This window comes from Anolis carolinensis, chromosome 1 (assembly GCF_035594765.1).
Source record: "Anolis carolinensis isolate JA03-04 chromosome 1, rAnoCar3.1.pri, whole genome shotgun sequence".
In the NCBI taxonomy this organism is placed as follows: domain Eukaryota; kingdom Metazoa; phylum Chordata; class Lepidosauria; order Squamata; family Dactyloidae; genus Anolis; species Anolis carolinensis.
In genome coordinates this window covers 272,896,914-272,921,084 of record NC_085841.1, presented here as the reverse complement: position 1 = coordinate 272,921,084, position 24,171 = coordinate 272,896,914, and the positions used below count along the sequence as shown (strand labels likewise).

General features: G+C 38.4%; 1 protein-coding gene across 3 annotated transcripts; it reads left to right on the top strand.

The window, feature by feature from the left end:
• On the top strand, positions 1-24,147 carry ric3 (RIC3 acetylcholine receptor chaperone). Of its 3 annotated transcripts, none has more exons than XM_008117642.3 (6): positions 1-290; positions 10,555-10,814; positions 13,554-13,632; positions 15,759-15,852; positions 18,834-18,979; positions 20,244-24,147. In XM_008117642.3, exons 1-6 carry the CDS (start codon positions 131-133, stop codon positions 20,741-20,743), a joined length of 1,239 nt encoding a protein of 412 aa, XP_008115849.1. In that variant the 5' UTR covers positions 1-130; the 3' UTR covers positions 20,744-24,147. The 3 variants fall into 3 exon arrangements, with proteins under 3 accessions (XP_008115849.1, XP_008115850.1, XP_008115848.1); XM_008117643.3 differs by having other exon boundaries at positions 5-290; positions 18,831-18,979; positions 20,430-24,147; XM_008117641.3 differs by having other exon boundaries at positions 5-290; positions 18,831-18,979.
• The last annotated feature ends 24 nt before the right edge of the window (positions 24,148-24,171 follow it).

The window sequence follows — 24,171 nt, the reverse complement described above, 5'->3', positions numbered from 1 at the left end:
GCAAGAAGCGACTTCAGAAACGATGGTGGTGCGCCCGCCCGCCCACACAACATACGAAGGAGAGCGGATGTGACGTAGCGGCAGGGGGAGGGGAAGCGTTGCCTGGCTCCTCAGCTTCTTCTTCACAGCCATGGCGTATTCAACGTTCCGGAAGGTGGCCCTGGCCTCCTGCTTGGTGTTGTGCGTCTCGCTGCTGCTCCCCAAGGTCTTCCTCCCGCGGGCATGGAGGCCGCAGGAGCCCCTCGCCTCCCCCACCGGGCCTCCCTCGCCTTCCGCCGCCGCGCCCGAGGGTAAGAAGGGCCGCCTGGGGCCCACCCACTTCCCTTCCCCTTGGAGAGGGGCTCCTGAGGCCCTCCTCGCAGTGGGTTGCCATGGTGCAAATGGAAACGGAAGGGGTTGTAAAAGAAACAGGGAGTGCAACCAGGCACAGGAGCCGTCGCCAGTTCTCACTCTGGGTCAGGCACCGGCAAACTTCGGCCCTCCAAGTGTTTTGGACTGCAACTCCCACCATTCCTAACATAGAATCATAGAATAATAGAGTTGGAAGAGACCTCATGGGCCGTCCAGTCCAACCCCCTGCCAAGAAGCAGGAAATCGCATTCAAAGCACCCCCGACAGATGGCCATCTAGCCTATGATTAAAACCCCCCAAAGAAGGAGCCTCCACCACAGTCCGGTGCAGAGAGTTCCACTGCCGAACAGCTCTCACAGTTAGGAAGTTCTTCCCAATGTTCAGGTGGAATATCCTTTCCTGTAGTTTGAAGCCATTGTTCCGCGTCCTAGTCTCCAGGGCAGCAGAAAACAAGCTTGCTCCCTCCTCCCTATGACTTCCCCTCACATATTTATACATGGCTGTCATGTCTCCTCTCAGCCTTCTCTTATGCAGGCTAAACATGCCCGGCTCTTTAAGCCGCTCCTCATGGGGCTTGTTCTCCAGACCCTTGATCATTTTAGTTGCCCTCCTCTGGACACATTCCAGCTTGTCAACATCTCCCTTCAACTGCGGTGCCCAGTATTGCAGGTGTGGTCTGACCAGGGCAGAATAGGCTGTTAGGAATAGTGGAAATTGAAGTCCAAAACACCTGGAGGGCCGTAGTTTGCCCATGCCTGCTTGGGGTGCATCTACACCAGGCATGGGCAAGCCTTGGCCCTCCTTCCAGGTGTTTTGGACTTCAACTCCCACCATTCCTAACAGCCTCAGACCCTTTCCTTTGAATATTTAGAGAAGTTGATATTGAACTTCAAATCTATAAATCTGAAAAGGACATGGTTTCTCAGTCTCATCCATTAGACCAGTGGTTCTCAACCTGGGATCCCCGGATGTTTTTGCCCAAGTCGCTCCTGAAACGGAAAAAATAATCCAAATACTTGGTTAAACAAGACAGGTCAAATTCACAGCCACATCTGTTGGAAGATAGATACAGGCTGAATTAAAGCTTGAAAAGACTGACCACCTTTAACTGTTACTATTAAGGACGAGAAGTGATGAAAAGAACAATGATTAGGCAAACAGCATTGTGTAGCTGTAATAAATTGATACATGTCCTTTTTTTTTTGTATGGTCGACTAGGACATTTGGTGGTACCTCAACTTCTAATTGGCTAACCTATTTCAGGATACTTACACTTTGGATAGTGCTTTAGGATATTTATTATAAGTAGCAATTTGTACATACACACATATTTCCTTCAGAGAGATCCACAGATAGTGTATTAACTGGGTATCTGCGTGGACAGGTTAGGATTTCCAGATATGAGATACTCAGCCTTTATGTCCTAAATAGGTTGAGTATCCCTCATCCCAAAATAATTTGGTTTAAGGCAAGATGTCTTTACCACACACATGTATCCAAGCCCTTTCACAAATCCACCGGTACACTCCCTACGTTGTTTTCTGCTCCTCACCTTCCACATTATCTTACCTTTCACATGGACTGGACAAGTACTCCCATCATCTCCAGCCACCAAAGGTTGAAGGGCTTTAATCCAGTACATAAGGACCCTATCAGGGAATGGCTATTCTGGCCCTTGCTGTTTGGATAGAGTGATTTTGAAAGGGATGTTGGAGAGAGGCAGCAAGCTCAAGATTAATAAGGCAACAAGCAATAGAGTGGAAAAAGTTTATCTGTAAATTATCATGACGAAAGAGGAAGTGAGCTATGCATAAAATAAAATAAACTGTAATTGTAACAAAATATTACAAACACCATTTATCACATTTAGTTTTACAGCATTTTTTAAAAGATCCATCTCTACCTCCTTTATTAAATGGAAAGTAAAGTTAATAATTGAGTCCACGCAAAGTTTTTTAAAAACAGGAGGAGAACTATGTTGAAGATTTGAAGTATGGTGGGCCCTTTGTGCATCTGCTGGGGTTTGATATCAGGACCCCCATGGATCAAATCCCGTTATATGCAATGGTGTAATAAAGTGGCAAGATCAAAGTTTGCTTTTTGTCTGCCCTTTTTTTGGAAGATGGGATATTTTCACATTGTGGACAGTTGAATCTCTGAATGCAAAATCCATAGATGTGGAGTACTTTACTTTTTAGTTGAAATCTAGCACTGTAAAATTGCAAATTGATTTTATAAATTGTCGCAATTTACCCATGTCATCTGTGGTTGTTTCACTTCAGCAATATTTTGTAAACCACTGAAAGTGCAGTGATTGTTTACATTAGTATGTTAGACTGAACACTTAAACATACTTATCTAGGATCAAATACCATTGCACCTGAGACTCACTGATCAATACACATATGTAGTATTGCTCTGTTAATGTCATTTTTTTGTTCATGGTTTTGTTATCTGATATTGTAAGTTTTTGAATCTTGAAGCATCTATTTGCCAGCATCTTGCATTCATTATAATCATATTGTGTTATTTTATTTTATTTCTTTTTTTCAAATACATGTTAAAACTCCATGTCCATAACTGTTTTGCCCTCGATACAATGTTTGGAAATTTTGTATAAAATAAAAATACTTTCAAATGTGCACATTGTGTTCTACTTATTGCAATTTCATTTTTAAATTCCATTCTTTAGTAATCAGCCTTTGTGTCAAACATCCAATGGCCTCATTCATCTAAATGTCATTCCTTTTCCATTCATTTCTAATGGTGACCCCATTCCTTGCTTTCACATCATACTGCAAAGATGCTGGCAACAGTTGAAAGGAGTGGCCTTTGGGATGTACATCCACTCATTCATATACATTTGTGTAAACCATTCTTTGAAAAATAATATTTTTTGTTTGAAATATCTTTTGTGAAAAGATACCTCTAAGAGCTTTTGAGTTGAAAACCGTAGGTTACAAATTTAGTACTTGGTAAATGTACCAAATAACTGCATGCCCATGCTCTAGTACTAGATCAGTGGTTCCCAGCCTTTGAGCCTTTGGTGTTTTGGACTTCAACTCCCAAAAATCCCAGCCAGTTTACCAGCTGTTAGGAACTGAGAGTTGAAGCCCAAAACACCTGGAGGCCCAAAGGTTGGGAACCACTGTACTAGATAGAATGTTTTATCCTTCGCTGCTTCTTAGGCAATACTTGATGTGACCACTTTTGCAGGATCAGTAGATGATTAAAACATAATCATAACTTTAATAGACACTCCAACAAAAAGGGCTCCTTCCTTATGTTCCACAAAGTTTATCTCCTGAAGCAAGGTTGCTTGGAGCAAGCCTAGGATGAGAAGATTATAAGCTATGTCAAGATCAATCTCTGTATGATTTCATAATTTTATTGCTAGATGTGTTAGTAGAATAGGCATACTAGGTGCTGTAGACTATAGTTTCGAGGAATCACCTCAACATTTCCTGCCTTAAAATTCAGGGGATCACCGTAAATCAGCAAGCCACTTGAAGTCACAAATATTCAGCCATGGTTATCTGCCAAGAAGCATCTGCGGATCTGATGTAGCTCTTTAACTTTCAGAGGCTTTTAAGGCATGTTCAAGGTTGGACATCACATTTCTATGGGTTAGGGCATGAGCCAGAAGTGTTGGGGCCTTTCTTTTTAAACTGAAAGGTAAGTGCTAAACCACACTGAAAACAATCCCTTAGCTGCAAATTGCATGGAAACTCTGGCAGTGATGAACAAGGTGACTCTCAAGTTTGTCCTGTATTGCTTTGGCTTGATGGGTTTTTCTAGAACTCCAGGATTTCTCTGAATGCAAATTGGACAATAGATGTGTAAGACAACATGGGTAGACAACAACATAAATATCAATAAATGTTTTGCAATGTCCACCTAGTCCTGAGTGATGATATCAACCATATTTTGTATACTGTAAACATTAAATCCAACTGATTTGATTTATATTGTTATTCTTAGTGAGAAGGAGTTGTTGCCCCTATCAGAAACAGATTTCTTTATTCAGCTACAAGTAATCCATAGAGTGATACTGAGTTATCAGTTGATAGATTTACACTTCTTTGGGCATTGTACACATTGTTCCTTGAGATTTTCTGGCAGTGTCTTCCAGTGTCACATTCGGAGGTCTTTCAGAATCTTGAGAGTATTTAGTAACCCAGCGGGTTTTCCAAAGTTTCCATTACACTGGCCAGTACACATTTTGATGCCTCAAATGTTAGCTCTGTTTCTGGACATATCTGACCTGATTCCAAAAATGACACTAGTTTTCCCTTATCAGTTCTAGTTTTTGAGATAAAGAACATATGCCATCTACCAGTTGCCATCTGCTTTCCTATATAAAATACTATATCTAGGAAACTAGAACTGATGCAGTCTGTTCAATGCAATTTTCTGAATCGGTACCCTAAATAATCCCTGGAACAGGCCTGAAAATCAAGACACCAAAAACATTTTTCAGGTAAAAATTATTTTGTGCCAGAAGTTGGCCTGGAGATTTTGGGTTTTGTGATGCCTGACACGATTCATCTTCCTATAAGCAAAAAAAATTTTTTTTAAAGGGAAAGATTAATGACTATGACTTGTGGCTAAATATTTGTGTATTTAAAGGCTAAACAAAAATCACTTGGATAATTCAGCATTTTGCGTGGAGATGAATTATTTTTGTGCTTGGCTCTCTAGGTCATTGAGTCATTTATCAATAGCAAGACCAATTATGCAGTGAAGATTACAGAATTGTGAATAATTACTTCATGTTCATTTGGGTCAATTATGTTAATGGAACTGTAGCTTTAATTAGAAACCATCATTTTGAAGACCTTACTGTTCTAACATCAGCCAAACAGATTCAGTGCTTTCAAAGAGAGCCACCAATGTACTAACTAGAGGGAACTAGGTTTGACCAAAGTAATGTATAACAGTTTTTAGTCATAAAAAAGAAGGTACTTTAATCTCATTCTGCTGATGACATACACAGGCATCATCACTATTGTCATTATAAAAACAAGGAAAAGGTGACTATTAATATGGAATTAAATTACAGTGCTGATAACAATTAAAGCGATTTACAGTTACACTTAGCATTAAAAGAGAAAAAGCTGTTAAAACAGTTCAGCAGCTGATCTTGCTTAGCTTCTAAGATCAGTCAGGATCTTTTGCCTTTAGAGTATTTAGAGCAGGGTCCTCAAACTTTCAAAGCAAAGGGCCGGTCTACAATCCTTCAGACTATGGAGGGGCCGAATTATCATTTGAAAAAAAATACAAACAAATTCCTATGCACACTGCACATGTCTTATTTGCAGTGCAAAACAACAACAACAATGAAAGAACAATACAATATTTAAAAATGAAAACAATCTTAACCAACATAAACCTATCAGGATTTCAATGGAAAGTGTGGGCCTGCTTCTGGCCAATGAGATAGTCAAGTTAATTAGGATTGTTGTTGTTGTTGTTGTTGTTGTTGTTGTGTGCCTTCAAGTCATTTCAGAATTTGGGTGAGCCTAAGTCTAAAATTAATTATTTATTTACTACATTTATTTACTACATTTATATCCCACCCTTCTTACCCCGAAGGAGACTCATAGCAAAATATTAGCATTATACATTACTATATTGAACTATACCACTATACTGTAATACTATATGTAATATATAACATATAATTAATATTATTAAATGGCATTATTATTGGTATTATATTGTACAACATTATAATATTTTATCAATATTATATGTATATACAATATATTATATTATTAAAACTGATATAAAAATATATTATAAAACTGAGGGCGGGGGCCAGGTAAATGACCTTGGAGGGCCGCATCCGGCCCCCGGGCCTTAGTTTGGGGACCCCTGATTTAGAGCCTTGCAGCAGTCCAAACAGAATGTGACTAAGATATATACCACCATAGCCAGATCCAGGGTAGCCAGATCCACTGGTGCACAACCAAGTGTACAGAAACACATCTTGCCACAAAGAAGACCTGGATCTCAAGATTCAAAGCTGACTTCAATAGTACCCCCAAAATGTAAACCTGTTTCTTCAGGGGGAGTGTAACTACATTTAGCACAAAATGAATCCCCATTCCTTGATCTGCCTTTCAGTTGACCAGGAGCACCTCTGTCCAGTCTGAATTCAGTTTCACTTTTTTTGTCCCCATCTAGTTCATTATTGATGGCAGACACTTGTTTATGATTAGGATAACCTCCTTGGATTGAGGAGGAAAGAAATAGTAGAACTGTGTGCAATCTATATATTGCACCCCCCCAATTTTTGTAGGACTTCTTCCAGTGGTTTCATGTATATAGTCTCACTTATCCAACACTCGCTTATCCAACGTTCTGGATTATCCAATGCATTTTTGTAGTCAATGTTTTCAATACATCGTGATATTTTGGTGCTAAATTCGTAAATATGTAATTACTACGTAGCATTCCTGTGTATTGAACTTTTTCTGTCAAATTTGTTGTATAACATGTTTTGGTGCTTAATTTGTAAAACCATAACCTAATTTGATGTTTAATAGGCTTCTCCTTAATCTCCTTATTATCCAACATATTCGCTTATCCAATGTTCTGCTGGCCCGTTTATGTTGGATAAGTGTCCACTGTATATTAAATAGCATGAGGAACAAAAGAGAACTCTTAAGGACCCCCAGTGGCAAATGGGAGAGTAGTTGAGCAGGATAACTTCCTGGGTTTAGTCCCCCAATGTGGAACAGAGGCGCTCTAAAGCAATGCCATCAAGCCCCATTCCAACAAGGAAGCCCAGAAGGATATCATGGTATCAAAAGCTGCTGACCAGTCCAGCAAAACAGATGCCTCACATTTAATACAGTAGAGTCTCACTTATCCAACATAAACGGGCCGGCAGAATGTTGGATAAGTGAATATGTTGGATAATAAGGAGGGATTAAGGAAAAGCCTATTATACATCAAATTAAGTTATGATTTTACAAATTAAACACCAAAACATCATGTTTAACAACAAATTTGACAGAAAAAGTAGTTCAATGCGTAGTAATGCTATGTAGTAATTACTGTATTTACGAATTTAGCACCAAAATATCACGATATACTGAAAACATTGACTACAAAAATGCGTTGGATAATCCAGAATGTTGGATAAGCGAGTGTTGGATAAGTGAGACTCTACTGTAGTACATATTTCCCCACACCATTTATCCCTCTTGGTGGCCAGGCCATTTCTTCCCTAATAAGTTGGCTATATTTTTTCCTAGGCTCATGCCAAGTCTCTTTCCTCATGGCTTCAGTGTTCTAAAATCTAATTTTCCTTCTTTCAGTGTCCTCAATCTGATCTTCAGTCACTTTGTTGTTAAATATTATGTCTGATGTCAAGATTATGCACTCCCAGTTTAGGTGATCTTCATTTCCTTCTCTTCTGGCAAGATATCTTACTGTTCCAACACATCCAAATCTGCACTTTCTGATTCTCTTCTACTACTACTTTTATTCTTATGTTTACTTCTTCTGTATAATCCTTGTCTTATTCGAAACATAAAATGTATTTTCAATCCCCAATCTCCTCTCTAAAAAGACTTTAATAAGGACTTAAAAATATTCTTCTTATTCCTTTCAGTTCATAAAACACTACTTGATAAAATGCTGCTCCTTGTGGTGGATTGGCATTTCTTGAAAAACAGACATTTCTCCATATTATCCATACACCTGGTCTTATCCACATTTTAAAATCTTGACCAATTCAGTGCCACTTTTAAATCAAACAAATGCATTTTCCCACAAAAACTCCATCTTATACAGTAGAGTCTCACTTATCCAACATAAACGGGCCGGCAGAATGTTGGATAAGCAAATATGTTGGATAATAAGGAGGCATTGAGGAAAAGCCTATTAAATATCAAATTAGGTTATGATTTTACAAATGAAACACCAAAACATCATGTTATACAACAAATTTGGCAGAAAAAGTAGTTCAATACGCAGTAATGCTATGTAGTAATTACTGTATTTATGAATTTAGCACCAAAATATCACGATATATTGAAAACATTGACTACAAAAATGTGTTGGATAATCCAGAACGTTGGATAACCGAGTGTTGGATAAGTGAGACTCTACTGTAATTCAAAATGAATAAATCAAAGTTGATTAAATCCAAGGTGAAAAAATCAATACATCTTTCAAGTATTGTTGCTAGCCGTTTTGTTTATTACAACCCTTTATTGGTTCCAAATTAGTGCTTTAGTGCTTTCACTTCTGGTTGAACTCTCTGTCCTTATTTCAACAAGAAGGCAGCTTACCAAGGCAGAACTACCACAGGTAGGTCCAAGAATCCTTTAATTCCAAATATTACAAAGCCAAGCCTAGAAATTGAAGTTGAATAAAAAAAGAGAAGCTTTTCCGTCCAATGCCCATTAAAGAGCTGCTTCCCAGCTCTCCGGCTAAGCTGTTAACTGGAGAGAGTGATGGATTCTCAAATCTCCAAGGCGGATTCCTTCACCATTCACTTCAATTTTGATGGCTCCTATTAGCTTAAGGAGCCCTCTCAGGCAATTCCTTTGATTTGTCCTTGAAGATAAATTGCCAACCAGAGGTCTCCACCTGTGCAAGTCCACTAGGGTGAAAGCTACAACCTACCATCTTTTCCTGGAAGTCCAAAACACAGACTAGGATGTGGACATAATTTTGAAAAGAATTTTATAAGATGAAATTGGAAAGAAATACTGGAGATCAAATACAAATGAAATTTTAAAGTTATAACAGTTCCAAAAATAGACTGAATTTACTGTAATTATGTTAGCAAGTTGCTATTATTAAACCTGAAAAAATTGAACTACTTATCATGATGTAATATGATGTATTGGCTTATATGCCTGACAGGAATATAGAAAGATAATGATTGATATTTTATGGTTGGAACTTTTAACTTTAGGAAAAAGGAAAATATTTTTCGCTGTTGAAAAATAATGTAATAGGGGATGGAAATGGTTGGGGTTTTTTTATTCAGAGAGACCTGAAATAATTTGAGTTGTATATACCATTGAAAGGAAGTAAATTTACCTCTTTATTCTTTATCCTTTGTACTTTATTTTTTAATTTTTCTCCTCTCTTTTTTCTTTTTGTTTACTTGGAGAAATTTAGTGGATTTTGAAGTTTTCAATAAAGTATTATATTTAAAAAGAATCAGCAAATGATGTCCAGAGGATTCAGAAAGAAGTGGATAGAATTCCCCTAACATTTTTTTCTTCATTTAGCCATCTCCCCGCTAAAATGGTGCTTTTAAGTTTGAAAAAGTAAAGGATAGATTGAAGAGGATATAAATAAATAGCTCCCTTTAAACACTGTTTTGTATTTCATGTATTTTACTATTTTAAATTGTGGATTGTCTCATAAAACTGAAAAGTAGCTAAAATGGCTATATTGTGTGATGCCATAATTTATCAGAAAAGACATGATGTTTGGTAAAGGTGAAGGCAATAGAAAAAGAGAAGGGCTCCACTACAGGTGGATTCATTCAATTAAGGAAGCCATGACCATGAATTTGCAAGACCTGAGCAGGACAATTGATGACCAGGGCTCTTGGAAGTCTCTCAATCATAGGGTCACCATAAATTAAAGCCAACATGATAGCAAAAAACAACATCTACTTTTCATTCCTAAAAGTTGTTTTCGTGAACATGCCATCAGTTTTAGAATTTGTGTATAGGAAATAGTAGCAGTGGGTTCAAGAGAAAACCAAGTTTGCAAAAATAAAATACAAATAAAAATAATTTGAGAGGAAACTGTATAGAGAGGAGTTGGCCCACAAGTAGCCAAGTGACAAATGAGCTTTCTTAACGGACACAGAATATTGAATGTCTAGGGATGGCTGCAAAAGAGAGCGGATTGAACCCTAAAGAAGGCAGGTTCTGTTTAATTTGCACTAAAAGAGGCAAATTCATAATTCAGCCGAATATTAGCTTTTGTGTAGTGTTCTAGCCAGGGAAAGTTCTGGTATCCAAACTCTTGGATCTTATATTTTAGAGACAATAAAATACAAAATATTCCAGTTTTAAAGTTATATTATTTTAATTTATAGAAATTTGAAACATGTAGGGTGTTGTGGAAAATGTAACTATAAGACTGCCTTATTTAGATTTGCACATTTGTTCCTGTCATGTCAGCTTCAGAGCAGGTCTTTTCTCCCTTGCTTTCCAGGAAAGACCAGCTGGTTTCCTCCAACCATGAATCCACAGATATCTCCAGAGGTCAGACCAACTGCTACCCATTTTCCAAGGTCTCATCTTACAGAAGCCATTGCCAAGGCGAAGGGTGGAGGTGGAGGAGGCGGTGGAGGTAGTGGTGGTGGAGGAGGAGGTGGTGGTGGAGGAGGAGGCAGTGGAAGAGGTCTTGTGGGACAAGTCATCCCGATATACGGATTTGGGATCCTTTTGTACATTTTGTACATTCTTTTTAAGGTAAGAAAATGATATGTTGCCTTTCAGTTTATAATTGCATTGATTCATTCTCTTGGAAAAATTCAATCTGGAACTAGCTTTCATAGAGGTGTTATGACCAAGACTATATTTATTTCTGCTCTGTTGAAACTTGCTAAGATGAGAGTGAAATGCCCGAGTAACAGATGGGTGCATTCCTCTTGACAGACTTTGCTACAGCATGCACTGCAGTCACAGGTTGTGGAACCAAGCTGGGTTGTTGAAGCACTGTTAAAGAGCCACCACTGAGCCTTTGTACAGTGGAAGGCACATGGCTTTATGGCAGATTTGGATGCTGCGATGTCAGACTTTGAACAGCCAGAAAATCTTTTCTTTCTTCCTTTTTTAAAACACACAATGGAAAACAAATGAGCTAAAATTTTAAAAGAAGAATCAGTTCACAGCTTATCTTTCTCTTATAGTGGGTATTCTTCTCAAATAGGACAAGGAGGAAACTTAAGAACAATCCCAGGTTTTTATATTTTATATCTATCTATCTATCTATCTATCTATCTATCTATCTATCTATCTATCTATCTATCTATCTCTCAGTAATACTAAATGTTTCTTGATGGATTTTACTTAACCTGAAGGTCACAGCTTTTTGTCAGGCTGAGCCAATTTTTCCCTACTTCAGTTACAATTCTCAAACTTCTAGTTTTTTTCCATTGGTTGATATCCAACATTGCATGAGCAGAAGGAAGACCTTCACAGTGGATCTCTCTCTTTTCTCATACCACTCAGAAGGTTCTCCACATGACGAGTAGAGCAAATATTCACGTACACGTTGACTTCATGTATAAACCAAGGGAAGGTTTAGGAGCCAACATTATGGATTTTGATATGATGCATGGATAATTCAAGGATAAAACTGGGGCTTATTAGATCCATTCCATGGAAATGCAAAAGTACCAGCAACATCACAGAGGGCCAACTTCCCTTGGCTGCTGCTGCCATTTTCCTGCCTAGGCATTCAAAACGGCCTTTTGCAACTCTATCACTCTAAAAGAAGCACCAACGCCTTCTATTTTCTCTAGCGGCCTTTTGTGGTGAGAAAATGATGATGGCGGCTCTGGTGCTCCTCCACTGCAGCAGAATAGAGACCTCTGTCCACCATGGCAGGAAGCCCCATGGTGGAGAGAGAGCAGAGTGGGAATTGCTTCCTTTAGATTCCCAGCACGAACTGAACTCAGACATTTGGAGTTAACCATGCCAAGAGAGCTTGAAAGAAACACCCACCCTCTGTTCTCTCAGCTGTGGCAGGAAAGCCCCAAAGCTGTCAGAGAAGGAACAGAGGGAGGGTTGCTTCCTTCAGACTCTTCCAGCACAGACTTAAGCCCTCAGACACCTGGAGCCTGAATGAAGCACCCAACTTCTGCTCTCTCTGCAAGAGTGAGGAAACCCCCAAGCATCCTCTGGAGACAGGACCGTCTCCTGCACTAACTAAACCCTCAGAGCTTAGCCCATGCCAAGAAAACCTGGAAGATGCACCCACCCCTCTGATTTCTCTGCTGCAGCAGGGAAGCACCAAAAGAGCCACTGGAGAGAGCACAGAGACAGCCATTGCTTTCTTCAGACTCGGTTGACATCAACTAAGGTCTCGGAGCTTACTCTTGAATTTAGAGCAGAGGGGTGGATGTTTCTCTCAGGCTCTCTATCACATTAGTGAAACCCCCAAAGACCCTCTGCCACCATTTTTGGAGCAGGCATTACAAAGGCATTTGTATATAGATTGGCCAAGTTCTTTTGGGTCATTTTTTGACAAAAAATTCACCTTATGACTCACACGCATATATGGCACTGAATTTTATGTCCTATATCTTTAAAAGGTGCAGTGGGAGGGGGAATTGCTAGAAATCAAACTAAGAAAGCTTGTGTCAAATTTCCCCATTGAGATTAGTCTTCTCCCACTGTAGCCCATTAAAACATGACCTATTGGGTTTAGTAGGTTCCCTTGATCCTCTGAAGTATAAAATCGAGGAAGAGGGTGGAAGGAAAGACTATTTATGAGTTTGTCTTTGGTTATAGAGCATGAGCTATGGCCCATTGTTTACTGTGCTGCAGATCAAACAAAATAGGGAAACTACTTGGATAATTTTCACTGTCCATATTTTCCAATTCCTTGTATGTAGGGTTTGGGGAAATAGTTTAGCTTCCAGAGGTCTAAGGTCAAATTTTCTGACCTCTGGGCCTGCCAAAATACCCCTAATTAAGAGGAAAAAACCAAACTCAAAGTTTGCAGAAATACAATTCTGATTTGAAGAGCCATTTTTAGTAAACAGTGTATGATGTAGAGCTATTTAACATATTATGCAATGCTTTTGACACAAAATAATATTTACAAGATGTCTATGAAATATAATTCAATCTTCATTGAAATGATGGTAATGGTGATGATTTTCTGGGTGTTTAAGACTACTATAAAAATAAAGAGGGGCTTTGCTCTGTTCTCTTATGGTTAAAGATACACCAGGTTCAAACTGTCATTTCATCCTGATGAAGGTTTGTGAGTTTAAGTTAATCATAATATCATGAGTTTGGACCAGATGAACAATGGTGATTATTTTACAATTGGAAGTGAGAAGTTTTTCCTCTCCTGTCATGTAAAAGAGGTCACTTGCATGCCAGGAAATGATGGTTTTCTGTAATGTTTGAACTGAGTTGTCTTTGAGAATCACTTTTGACACGGTTGCTACTATAGTAACCATTTTCAATTCACAGCTTTCTTCTAAGGGGAAAACTGTGGTGATTGAACGGAAGTGTCCACCTTCAGCATCGGGAAACATGAATAGGAAGATCAGTAAGTAGCATTTCCAAGGTTTGTGTTGAAATTACGTTCAGGAAAGCAGTATGCGGGTTGCTTTTACTGCATATATCAATCAGAGATAATTCTGCCCTCCATATTTTTTCCTATTTGCAGGCTTGCCTTCTTGTGTATCATATTTTATAATGTAAATGTATAATGAATGTAATGATTACATTGTATTCATTGATAGGTTAGGCTTTTCTTGGTCCCATCACCATCACAAGTACAATTGGTGAAGACGTGGAAGGTACTCCCAGGCTATTACCTCCCACGGAGGGTTCAATTGGCTCCCCTTCCACTCTCTTTTCACCAGCAAGCAAGGGGCTTCTTATTTACCTAACCCTCTGACCATTAACTGGTTATTTCAGAACTTGTCATTTATAATTATAATGTTTTAATTGCATTTTCAACTGCTTTAAATTGACAGTTAAATAAGGCTGTTTTATCATCATGATGAAGACCTCTTGAATTGTCTAATGTTAGGACCCTACTGAGGTTCTCCTGAAATGTGTTGTACAAAAATGTGAGGAGGGGAGCACACTGGCTTTGCTCATGTCGTTGTTGTCATTGCTTTACTCTAAATAAGATAATCTTTCATAACACCTGAAAGCAGTTCATATCATCAAGAGCCCAAATTTTCCTGTCTTCCACAGGCAGAAAGGACTTTCCTCTTCAGACATAGGACCCTTTCACACTACACAGTTATAGCACTCGGATCCAACTTTACCTTCCATGGCTGCTTGCTGTGGAATTCAGGGATTCAGTTTGGCCAGATGTTCTAGACCTCTTTGGCTGAGAAATCTAAATGTTCCTTCTGACACTGCAAATTCCAGGATTCCATAGGATGGAACCAAGGCAATTAAACTGGAATCATAGTGCTGCAACTGTATAATGGGAAAGGACCCGTCCTGTTTTGTATGCGCAAAGTGGTGACAGAAAAAGGTGAGGATGTTCAAACACTACATTCATTCAATTTCACAATTCTAGAACTTGAAGTTGATCAATATTCTGTGTTTTTTCCAATGTTATGCTCTCAATCTTTCATTTTCATTTTCTTTTGATATCCAAGAATAAGATTAAAGGATTTAACGTGTCATATTTTATTATATTTTTGAGTTCCATATTTACAATGTAGTCCTACTCAAATATGAGCCCAACTGACAACAGTTGGACTTCTCGTTCTTTAAAAATAGCACTGTTCTACCATGTTGTATTGAGAGGGGTTTGAAAGGTATTTGCATCGGCAGTGTATTTTTCTGATTTCTAAAGAAGTTTAGAACTGTCTTTATACATAATGCATGTGAGGCTCTTTGGCCTAGAGGAGATGCTCCACCTTCTGTACCCCTCGCCAGCATGTCTATTTGAATGCTTATAGTGAAAGTGAATCTACACTGCACAGCTGCAGTGCTTTAATACCACTTTAACTACTATTTATATATGCTATGAAATTCTAGATTCACGATTTGGTCAGGTTCTAAGAATTATCTGGTAGTTAACACAAACTGCAAATCCCACAGTGTTAGAGGTTAGAACCATAACATAGTGCTGTGAAACTACTATAAGTATCCACTGTATATACATTGATTGACGCAAACAACGAAGCATTCTTCTTTGTTTGTTTCTGTTATGTATAGTGCATGCCTGGTCATGCATGTAAAAAGGAAAATGCATTTTGTTCACTGAGTCTAATTCCCAAGGAAACAATGCATAGACTGCAGCAGCCTTGGTTTCCTTCTTCTTGACCAAAATAGTCCTTAGCTTTCCTGCTGAATATTATTGATGTCATTAGGCCAGGTGGCTTGCTGTGTCTCAGCCTTTCTTGTCTCTAGGCTTTCTCAGGCAGCCAGTTGCTCTGCAGGTAGCTGCTGATGAGCAATTGGGTGCATTATATATGCTTTCCTTAGCCTGAGGGACATCTCCCTTTTCATCTCCTGCCTGGGAAGAATAAAAGATCATTTCCATTAATTCTGTTGACTAGCAAAGCCCTCATAGTCACTGCTCATGGTTCTCTCAGAACAAGTCCTATTTTTACTAGCTGGTTGCTGAAGGCAAGCCATACTCACTTAAAGAAGCGAATTGACGGATGTGAGGCTGCTGACAGATGCCTGTTTGTATTGCAGCTGACTATGAGCTTGCCCAACTTCAAGAGAAGCTGAGGGAGACTGAAGAAGCCATGGAAACATTAATCAACAGGGTGGGACCCAACTATGAAAGGTATGTGAGCATTATATGTTTAACACCACACATGAATATCTGTTTTGCTCTTGCACTTAGAACATGCAACACTTTAATCTTTCTAAAATGCTCAGTGGACATTTCTGGACTCCAGAAATCTCACTCTTATCATTCCATCAGCAGTGACATATTTTTTGTCATTATTTTGACAATTTTCTTAATATACTAGTTTTAAAGAAAGGGCTTTAGTAGAGTGTTTTACTAAATTGCTTTAGTGCTGTTGATAGTATTATTATATTTTAGTTCTAATATTTTTTTGTTTTTATCAGTATTGTATCTGGTGTGATTATAATCAGCCTTGAGTCTTCATTCTGCAAAATGCTAGGAAATAAATGAATAAGTAGAACAGTAAAAATCTCCCAATATGATTTTAAATTGAGATATACACCCCTGTCCGAAGTTACTTTATTATTAAGATGCTGTTTAACCATAAGTCATGCTTTCCTCTTCCAGTTTTTGGTTCTGTGTTTAAGCCAATATGTTGAATTTAGTTTGTCTAAAAGAAATGCATGCATACAATTTTTACTATGAAAACATTCTACGAGTAAGTAGTTTACTGGTCTGTTAATAAACACAGAATTTATAAAAAGATCTTCAGAGTTTTGCGTAGTTACCATCTTTATGAACAATCTGGTCTGCTTTCTAGCTCTGTAAAATATTCACCCATATTATAAAATTTCAGAAGAAATTCCTATATCCTGTTTGTCACTAGATGAATTTATGGAATAGAGGAGAGCATCACCATGTGGACATTTAGGGGTAGGAAAAAAAGGAAAACACTTCTTTAAGTAGATTTATTTGACAGAGTTTCTTCTGTACACTTACTGGGCTATTTATATTTGCCTGAATTTGTTTGAATGTTCTTTACTATCCACTAGTGTACAAATATTTAACCATCATAATTAAGATGCTCTCTTCCCTTCCTGCCTTTTCCACATATCTGAGAATGACCTATTTGCTACGCTTCAAAACAGATTGTATGAATAGATTCAGCCTTTCAGCCAGTTCAGGAACAAAGCAACCCCCCCCCCCCCAAAAAAAAACCCTTTGATTTTTTTTCAGCTATTCTATAAGTTACACTTTACACAAAGAGGCTTGATAGCTTGAGAGCTTTCAGGGAAATGATTGGCAGATAAATAAAGCTTGTGGTGTCTACTTTGTTTTTACTAATGCTTCATGATCCAAAGCTTTGTACAAAAAGCATGCCCTAAACCCAATTTAAGTATTTAATCTGTGTGTATGTGTCTTTAAATCACTTGTCAACTTATGGCAACCCTATGAACTTCACAGTATTTTCTTAGTCAGGTTCCTTTGTCTTGAAATATAGCCTACACTATCCAGTATTCACTGGTGATCTCCTATCCAAGTACTAACCAGGACTGACCTGCTTAGCTTCCAAGATCAGACAGGACTTGGTGCCATTAGGGTATTTAGCCCTCTAGGCATTCAATACAGGGGTAACATTGAAGGCAAGGTGCGGTTTACAGTTTCTAACGAATTAGGAGTTAGAATTTGTTCTGATCTGTTGCAGTTCACACAGAGAACAGTCAGCAGATCCCACCCTATTTTCTCCCCTTCCCTGCAATGGGGGTGCGAAGAAACAGACGAATTCAATCAGGAGGAGGCTGTTCCAATAATTTTAAAATATTATGTAATGGGGAAAATGAGATTGCGAAAGGAGGTCATGCAGAGGCCTAGGATGATGATCTGAGGTTTGAGACAAAGGGAAACAGAAATACATAATCCACAAGATCACACTTTCTTTGTTCCATGCCTGTTTCTGGTCTCCTTTTTAATTTGAAAGGAAATTACATACGTAGCTTGAATGCTTTTCTCTCTGTGATATTTAATCAGCATGGGAGAATACGATGATAAAAATTATAAACCACTTGATCATTTTCAGGAGATGAAAATGTGGAAAAGGTCATTCTTTTTATTTCCCAGTTACTAATACCTTTTGAGTTATATAATTGCTTGGTGCCTAGAATATTTTTAACCGTAGGCATCGGCATGAATTGCTAAGTAAAGAAACAGACTCAGCCAAAGGTTTGGGTAGTTGTCTCTTGTCAACCACATTGACTCTCTTCCCCTGTTGTTCCTTTCCCTTTTGTCCCTGAGCCTACATTGTAGTATTTAGGATTTGTGTGAACAGACTATGTAATCTAAAATAGCTCAAATAGGATAGGATGCCAACACACTCCTGTCCAAGCAGTCCAGTGCAAAAGGCTGCATGAAGCAAGAGGTTGTTACTATCATCTAAATGCCCCTTTTAGGGAACAGAGATGGAAGAGAACTTCACTAGAATCAAGATTGTCAACCAAAGTTTCATTTTCACATTTCCTAATATTTGTCATGAGACAAAAGCTGACCTGAGAATGTCACACATTTGTGAAGTCTGAATTGTATTTTGGAAAAATAGAATATTTACATGCCTACAGTCATTTGTGTGAGTTAAAATGTTAATAGCCACATATGTGTACAGTTGAAAATGTTTATAAATGTATTTTAGTTAATAAAAGTGCTTACAAAATGCAGTTTTATCAGCAGGTAAGAGGGGGAGAGAAACCGTAATATGAATAAAAGATAGGAGTGAATGCAGGCATGATCTGAAAGAATGAGAAATGGAGAATTTTTCATAAGACTGCTAAAGGGGCATTTGAACCGTGTTGCAATGCCAGGTAGCTCTGCATACCTTTTTCTTTTTAAAATCTGTTTTCCCAGCCACCCACCTCCACACAACTTGTCAGCTCCTCCAAGACTCCCCCCTTGATCAGACTTCTTATTTTGACATTATGAGAGGAACAGTTTTGCTCTTTTATTCCTTCCCCGCTTTTCCAGGAATAATCAATAGGATCAATGTTTGAGAGCTGTTCTTCAAAATATTCAGCTAGTGTGAGTCATAAGCAACAGTGGCTTCATTCTATGTTTTGTCCCTTTTTTCCATTCCTGTCTTGTAGCAGGGCCCAAAATGGTAGCACTAATCAAGAGAAAAGGCTACTCCAGCAACTCCGTGAAATTACCAAGGTCATGAAAGAAGGCAAACTCATTGATGGAATCTCCCCAGAACAAGAAGCTGAAGAAGCTCCATATATGCAAGACTGGGAAGGTAAGTAAAATGGCTTATCCATATTACAGTATCTGAAAAGAACATGAAGATTAAATCAGTTGTTTTTCATCCTCAGGAAGAGCTTCTCAGAGGAGGCCATTCATAGTTCCAAGAAATATAATCATCCTTTAAAGTCTTGAACAGGAGAGTCACCTTAGAGACTCAGATTATTCAAGTATGTTTTCTTACAGTATAGGAGTGGACAACTTCAGAAGGTCCATGGTCCAGTTCTATTGCCCACTTTTGTTTCAGCAGTTGCTATAGCTGGCCCTTGGCATCTATTGGGGTTTGACTTTGGGATTCTTCTGGGGATACCAAAATCCATAGATGCTCAAGTCCATATATATACAATGGCATAATATAATAACAAATGTCAATTGTTTAAAATGGTGATCCACTCAAATATGTGCCAGGGAGATTTGTGAAATGATGGTGTGCCTGCACATTGGTGCATGGCAGAATCAAGATTTGCTGTTTTGGATTTTTGTTGAATATTTTAAAGCTGTGGTTGGTTGAATTTGTAGATGCAGAACCCATGGCTATGGAGGGCCAACTGTATATAGATTTTTTTTTCAAAACGAAAAAGCAGGAGGGCCCTTTGATAACACCTGGATTGGAAGGGCTTCCAAAAGAACAAGGAGCAGCCCAAGAGGTTCTACAATGGCTTTACACAGCAACTTGTACAAAGGTGTTAACTTAGTGCAAACAGTGCTGCTAGTGGCAATTTTCTGTCTGGTAATATTCAGATGGATTTAAAAAAACCCAGAACTAGAAATGTGTGGAGAGAGAGTCCAGGAGAGTACTCAACCTTCTGAAAATTGGGGGGGGGGGGGGGGACGGGACGGGACACCAATATTTCAACCAAAATTGGCAGCAGATTCCAGCCATGACAAAAATTGGTTTGGAACCCCTTGCACCGAAATAAACAGCTCCCCACTCCCACCCCTCAGGACCTGGCCCATGTTTTGACCAAAAATTGGATGTCACTTCAGGTTGTGCTGAGAGCAATGCTGAATCCTGCCCCACTGCAGTTTTCCACCAAGTTCTAATATGCTGACCACATTTTAGTAGATAAACTATTCTAGACTACTGTCCTAACCCCACTGACAAGAAAGAAGTGCAGTGGCAATTAATGGCATTTCCCACAGGTATTCAAGTATTAGTCAAATTTCGGAAGCCCATCTTTCTGCAGATCCCATGGTGTTACATGATAAGGTGTTGGATTGATTATTCCATCTAAGACAAGTTTATTTTATATCCTAAGGTTATCCAGAAGAGACCTATCCTGTCTATGATAATTCTGATTATATGAAGCGCAGACAGGACACTATTCTTGTGGATTGCCCTGACCTGAGCCAGCCTTCTGCTGAAGAGATAGCGGAGCAAATGGAATTTGTGGACGATGAGGATTATTTGTGTAGTGAAACCCTTTTGTCTGCTCTCGATGTAGTGAATGATGGCCCTGAAACTGGACATGAGAAGGATCGGCACTCCACTTTCAGTGACCAGAGTGAGACTGACCGCAACTTTGAGAAGTGCTATTGTTGTCAGTATGAAGAGGACGACCCTGCTGTGATAGCTGAGAATGCAGGGTTCTTCTCGGATAGCTGTAGTGAAACTGAAGAGCCAACCAGAGGGGAGTCATCGTTGGTGGATTCTGACCAAGAAAACACACTGCCCAAAGATCAAAGTGATGGAGATGCTGATGATGTTCTCATTCTGAGGAAGCGAAACACAAAAGGGATGGAACTGCTGGGACAATGAGGAAATGCCCTCTTGTATAATTCCTACAGACTGCGATCTTTGCTTCTAGAACAAAGGTGTACCTCTTCTGCCATGTACCTCGCTGAAATCCCATAGCAATGGCTGCTTATTTCATTGGGGGGTTAGTGGTTCTTCCAACCAATTGAACCCAGCAAGAATAGTCCAACTGCTTGCTTTAGCTGGCCAAAGAACCTGAAAACAAGCCAATTTCCCCATAGATTCCATGTGCATGTTCTCTCACAGCTTTGTGTCTCCTGGCCTGAAGCTTGGCTTCACCACATCCTGTAGAACTGTATGAAGTACAAAAAGGCATCCAGTAGAGCTTTCCCCTGCTGCATACAAAATCTAATATCTTTTACTTGTGGCTTATTTGCTGTGGGCACCTTTAGATTTATCATCAGGTAGGCTGAGGCAGTTCATTTTCGATGCCATCGCAGGAAAGCCTTAAATACTTTTTTTCTTTTTGATCATTTTAGAAGATACTGTTTGCCATTAGAAGATTATTTGTCTTTTGGCAAGAGATATGAGCCATTTTATTATGAGAAAGTGAAAAGGATGTTTTAATGCCATCCTTTTCAAGCAAATGCTAGCTGTATATCTTAGCTGGGGGACAGGGAGCTACTGTGTATTAGCTGAGTGACTCATTCCATCTCTCCTCGTAATTAACAAAAAGCAAAGACTTGTTCTCTCCTCAGTCACTAATGATGTTAAAGGGGAATGAGTAATCAATTTCACCTCACCTGTGGCTCAGCATTTGCAACCCTCTTCTCAGCTTCTTTCACATGATTACTTAATTTTTGTGGTCAAGTTTCAAAGTACACTTCTGTGAATGTGCTTGGATTATAACCAAGGAGAAGAAAAATGATTATGGGGGCAAGGGCAAACAGTCCACAATAGCCAGTATGTTTAAAAGATACTGCAAGGAACCAGTGATTTGTGGAGGATATTTATTTATTTATTGTTTTATTTATTTATTTAACATTGCATTGCAATGTCCAGCCAGCATGGTCTAAGGGATTTTGAAAGTTGCAGTGCAATGAAATAACTTCCAAGCTCTTGGAAAACAAGGCCTTGGCCGTTTCAATAATATAGGAAAACCTAAGATATAAAGAGACTTCCCAGAGTCAAGGGATACAACAAAGCAAAATAATTTAATACCCCTTTGAGCCCCAAGCTCTATTTTTCTCATTTAATATTTATTTTCTATTGTTTTTCAAAATGCAGCCACAGATGCTGTTATCTTGAGGAGAACACCAGTAGGGGGAATTATGAACTTATTTCTTTAAAATATTCCCTCCATGTTTATGAAATAACTATATTTTTCTAAATTATATTAATTTATGAGAGCACATTTTGCATATGAGACTTTAATTTGAAAAGGAATGCAGAAGATCATTTCTCTTATGACTGTTTGTTACACCACAATCTTAGGTATTACTCAGAAGTAAACCTTAATGTGTGGAATGGGGTTTGCTCCCAAAGAAGAATGGATGTGATTGTAGCCAGTCTCAATGAATTTAATGAGAATTATTGCTGCATTTTATACTTCTTCTGAGTAGACATGCATAGGATAGCACTGTTGGTGGATATATCATTCTATGTAGCATTTGTCCAAGGATTTGCTAGGAATCTTGGATGTTGAGGGAGTGAGTTTGTATGTACAGTAGAGTCTCACTTATCCAACATAAACGGGCCGGCAGAACGTTGGATAAGCGAATATGTTGGATAATAAGGAGAAATTAAGAAGAAGCCTATGAAACATCAAATTAGGTTATGATTTTACAAATTAAGCACCAAAACATCATGTTATATAACAAATATGGCAGAAAAAGTAGTTCAATACACAGCAATGTTATGTTGTAATTACTGTATTTACAAAATTAGCACCAAAATATCATGTTATATTGAAAACATTGACTACAAAAATGCGTTGGATAATCCAGAACATTGGATAAGCGAGTGTTGGATAAGTGAGACTCTACTGTATGTGTTTCATTCATAATTTAGAAGTAGTTCTACCATATGTAAGTTCACCTTATGTACGAGATATGGAAAACCATATCCAAAACATTTCTGGTCCCAAGCACTTCTGATTAAGGATACTCAACCTGTATTATTGATGCTTGAATCATAGGCTATTTGCATACAAACAAGTGAGTACCATTAAACATTACAATATGGAATAAATAACATCTATGTTTACAATACTTTTTTTTTCAAAATTACAGGATTAAAACACTTGAATATAAATAAAAATACTAAGACTATATAAGAACATCCCTAAGTAATCAACTACAACTTCCCTCAAATTTTGTCTGAATTTTCATTATTGCCAGGGCAATAGGAGTTAGTGTCAGACATAAGAAACAAAATCTTTTCTGGAACAATATTTTTATTATTCCATCTATGAACTTGGGACCATAACTAATTTACATCATACACTAAAACAAAAACAACTAAAAACTAATGATAAAAAAGTTTTAAAACTCCATGCTATCCTATTAAAACATCACTATTAAAAACAGCAGACATTTTGAGCCAATTCCAAAGAATCATTTGCCCTGTTCTGTTGTGAAATTTGCTTCAGTGTCAGAGTAGGTAAGCATCTAACTTGTCAGTGCTTTTCCTCACATGGAGGTCCATGTGGAGTATTTCTGCTCCTGTCTTTTTTGTGTGGAATAAAAGGTTACATTAAATCCCTGAAGATACCTGCAGTGTATGTGTATTAATGGGACCTCATGGCTTCTGCTGCCATAAGTTTCCATTAATCAAAGATGGGGTTGGCATATCATGTTTGGCTAGCAAATACTTTGATCTGCTTTTGAACTGGAAATAAAGGACATCCATCATTCCAGATGCTCAAGAGTTTCAGGAAAGCCTATCTTTGTGCAGTTGTTCATCACAGTTCATCACCATTTTGTGGTTTAGAGAAACCTACGTTGAAAAGAATCCATTACACTAATGGCAAATGGTAGAAGAAATGCTGTGAACATATTTCTCATTTTGACTAAATAGTTATGTTTACCGTATTTACCTGAGAAAAGTGCAGGGCAGCATTCCAGTATTTTTCTTTGTACCTTGTGTGATGTTTATAACATTGGAGGAGGGGACAGTGAGTTTCCCCTGACTTGTTTTTCAAATGGCTCAAGTAAAATACCAGCTGCACTTCTGTTGGTTAGTTCAAAATGGCATAGACCCATTTAATTAATAATTGTGGATCAATACATCAGTAAATCCAATTGATGTAATGGTACTACTTCAGCTGGGACTAACATTAAGATTTTGATCACCATTTCTGTGTGTATGTATGTATGTATGTATGTATGTATTGCATTTGCACGTTGCCTTTCTCCCAGAGTGGGACTCAGGGCAGCTTCCAAAACAATTAAAATATTCACAGTAAATGGTTTCTTGTACTTTTAATGCAT

Excerpts from the sequence above, each read along its gene's own strand:
- ric3 (XM_008117641.3), top strand. The coding sequence starts at position 131 with ATGGCGTATTCAACGTTCCGGAAGGTGGCCCTGGCCTCCTGCTTGGTG. Across the intron at positions 13,633-15,758 it reads AAACATGAATAGGAAGATCA|CTGACTATGAGCTTGCCCAA; the intron begins GTAAGTAGCATT and ends TTTGTATTGCAG. Across the intron at positions 18,980-20,243 it reads ATATATGCAAGACTGGGAAG|GTTATCCAGAAGAGACCTAT; the intron begins GTAAGTAAAATG and ends TTATATCCTAAG.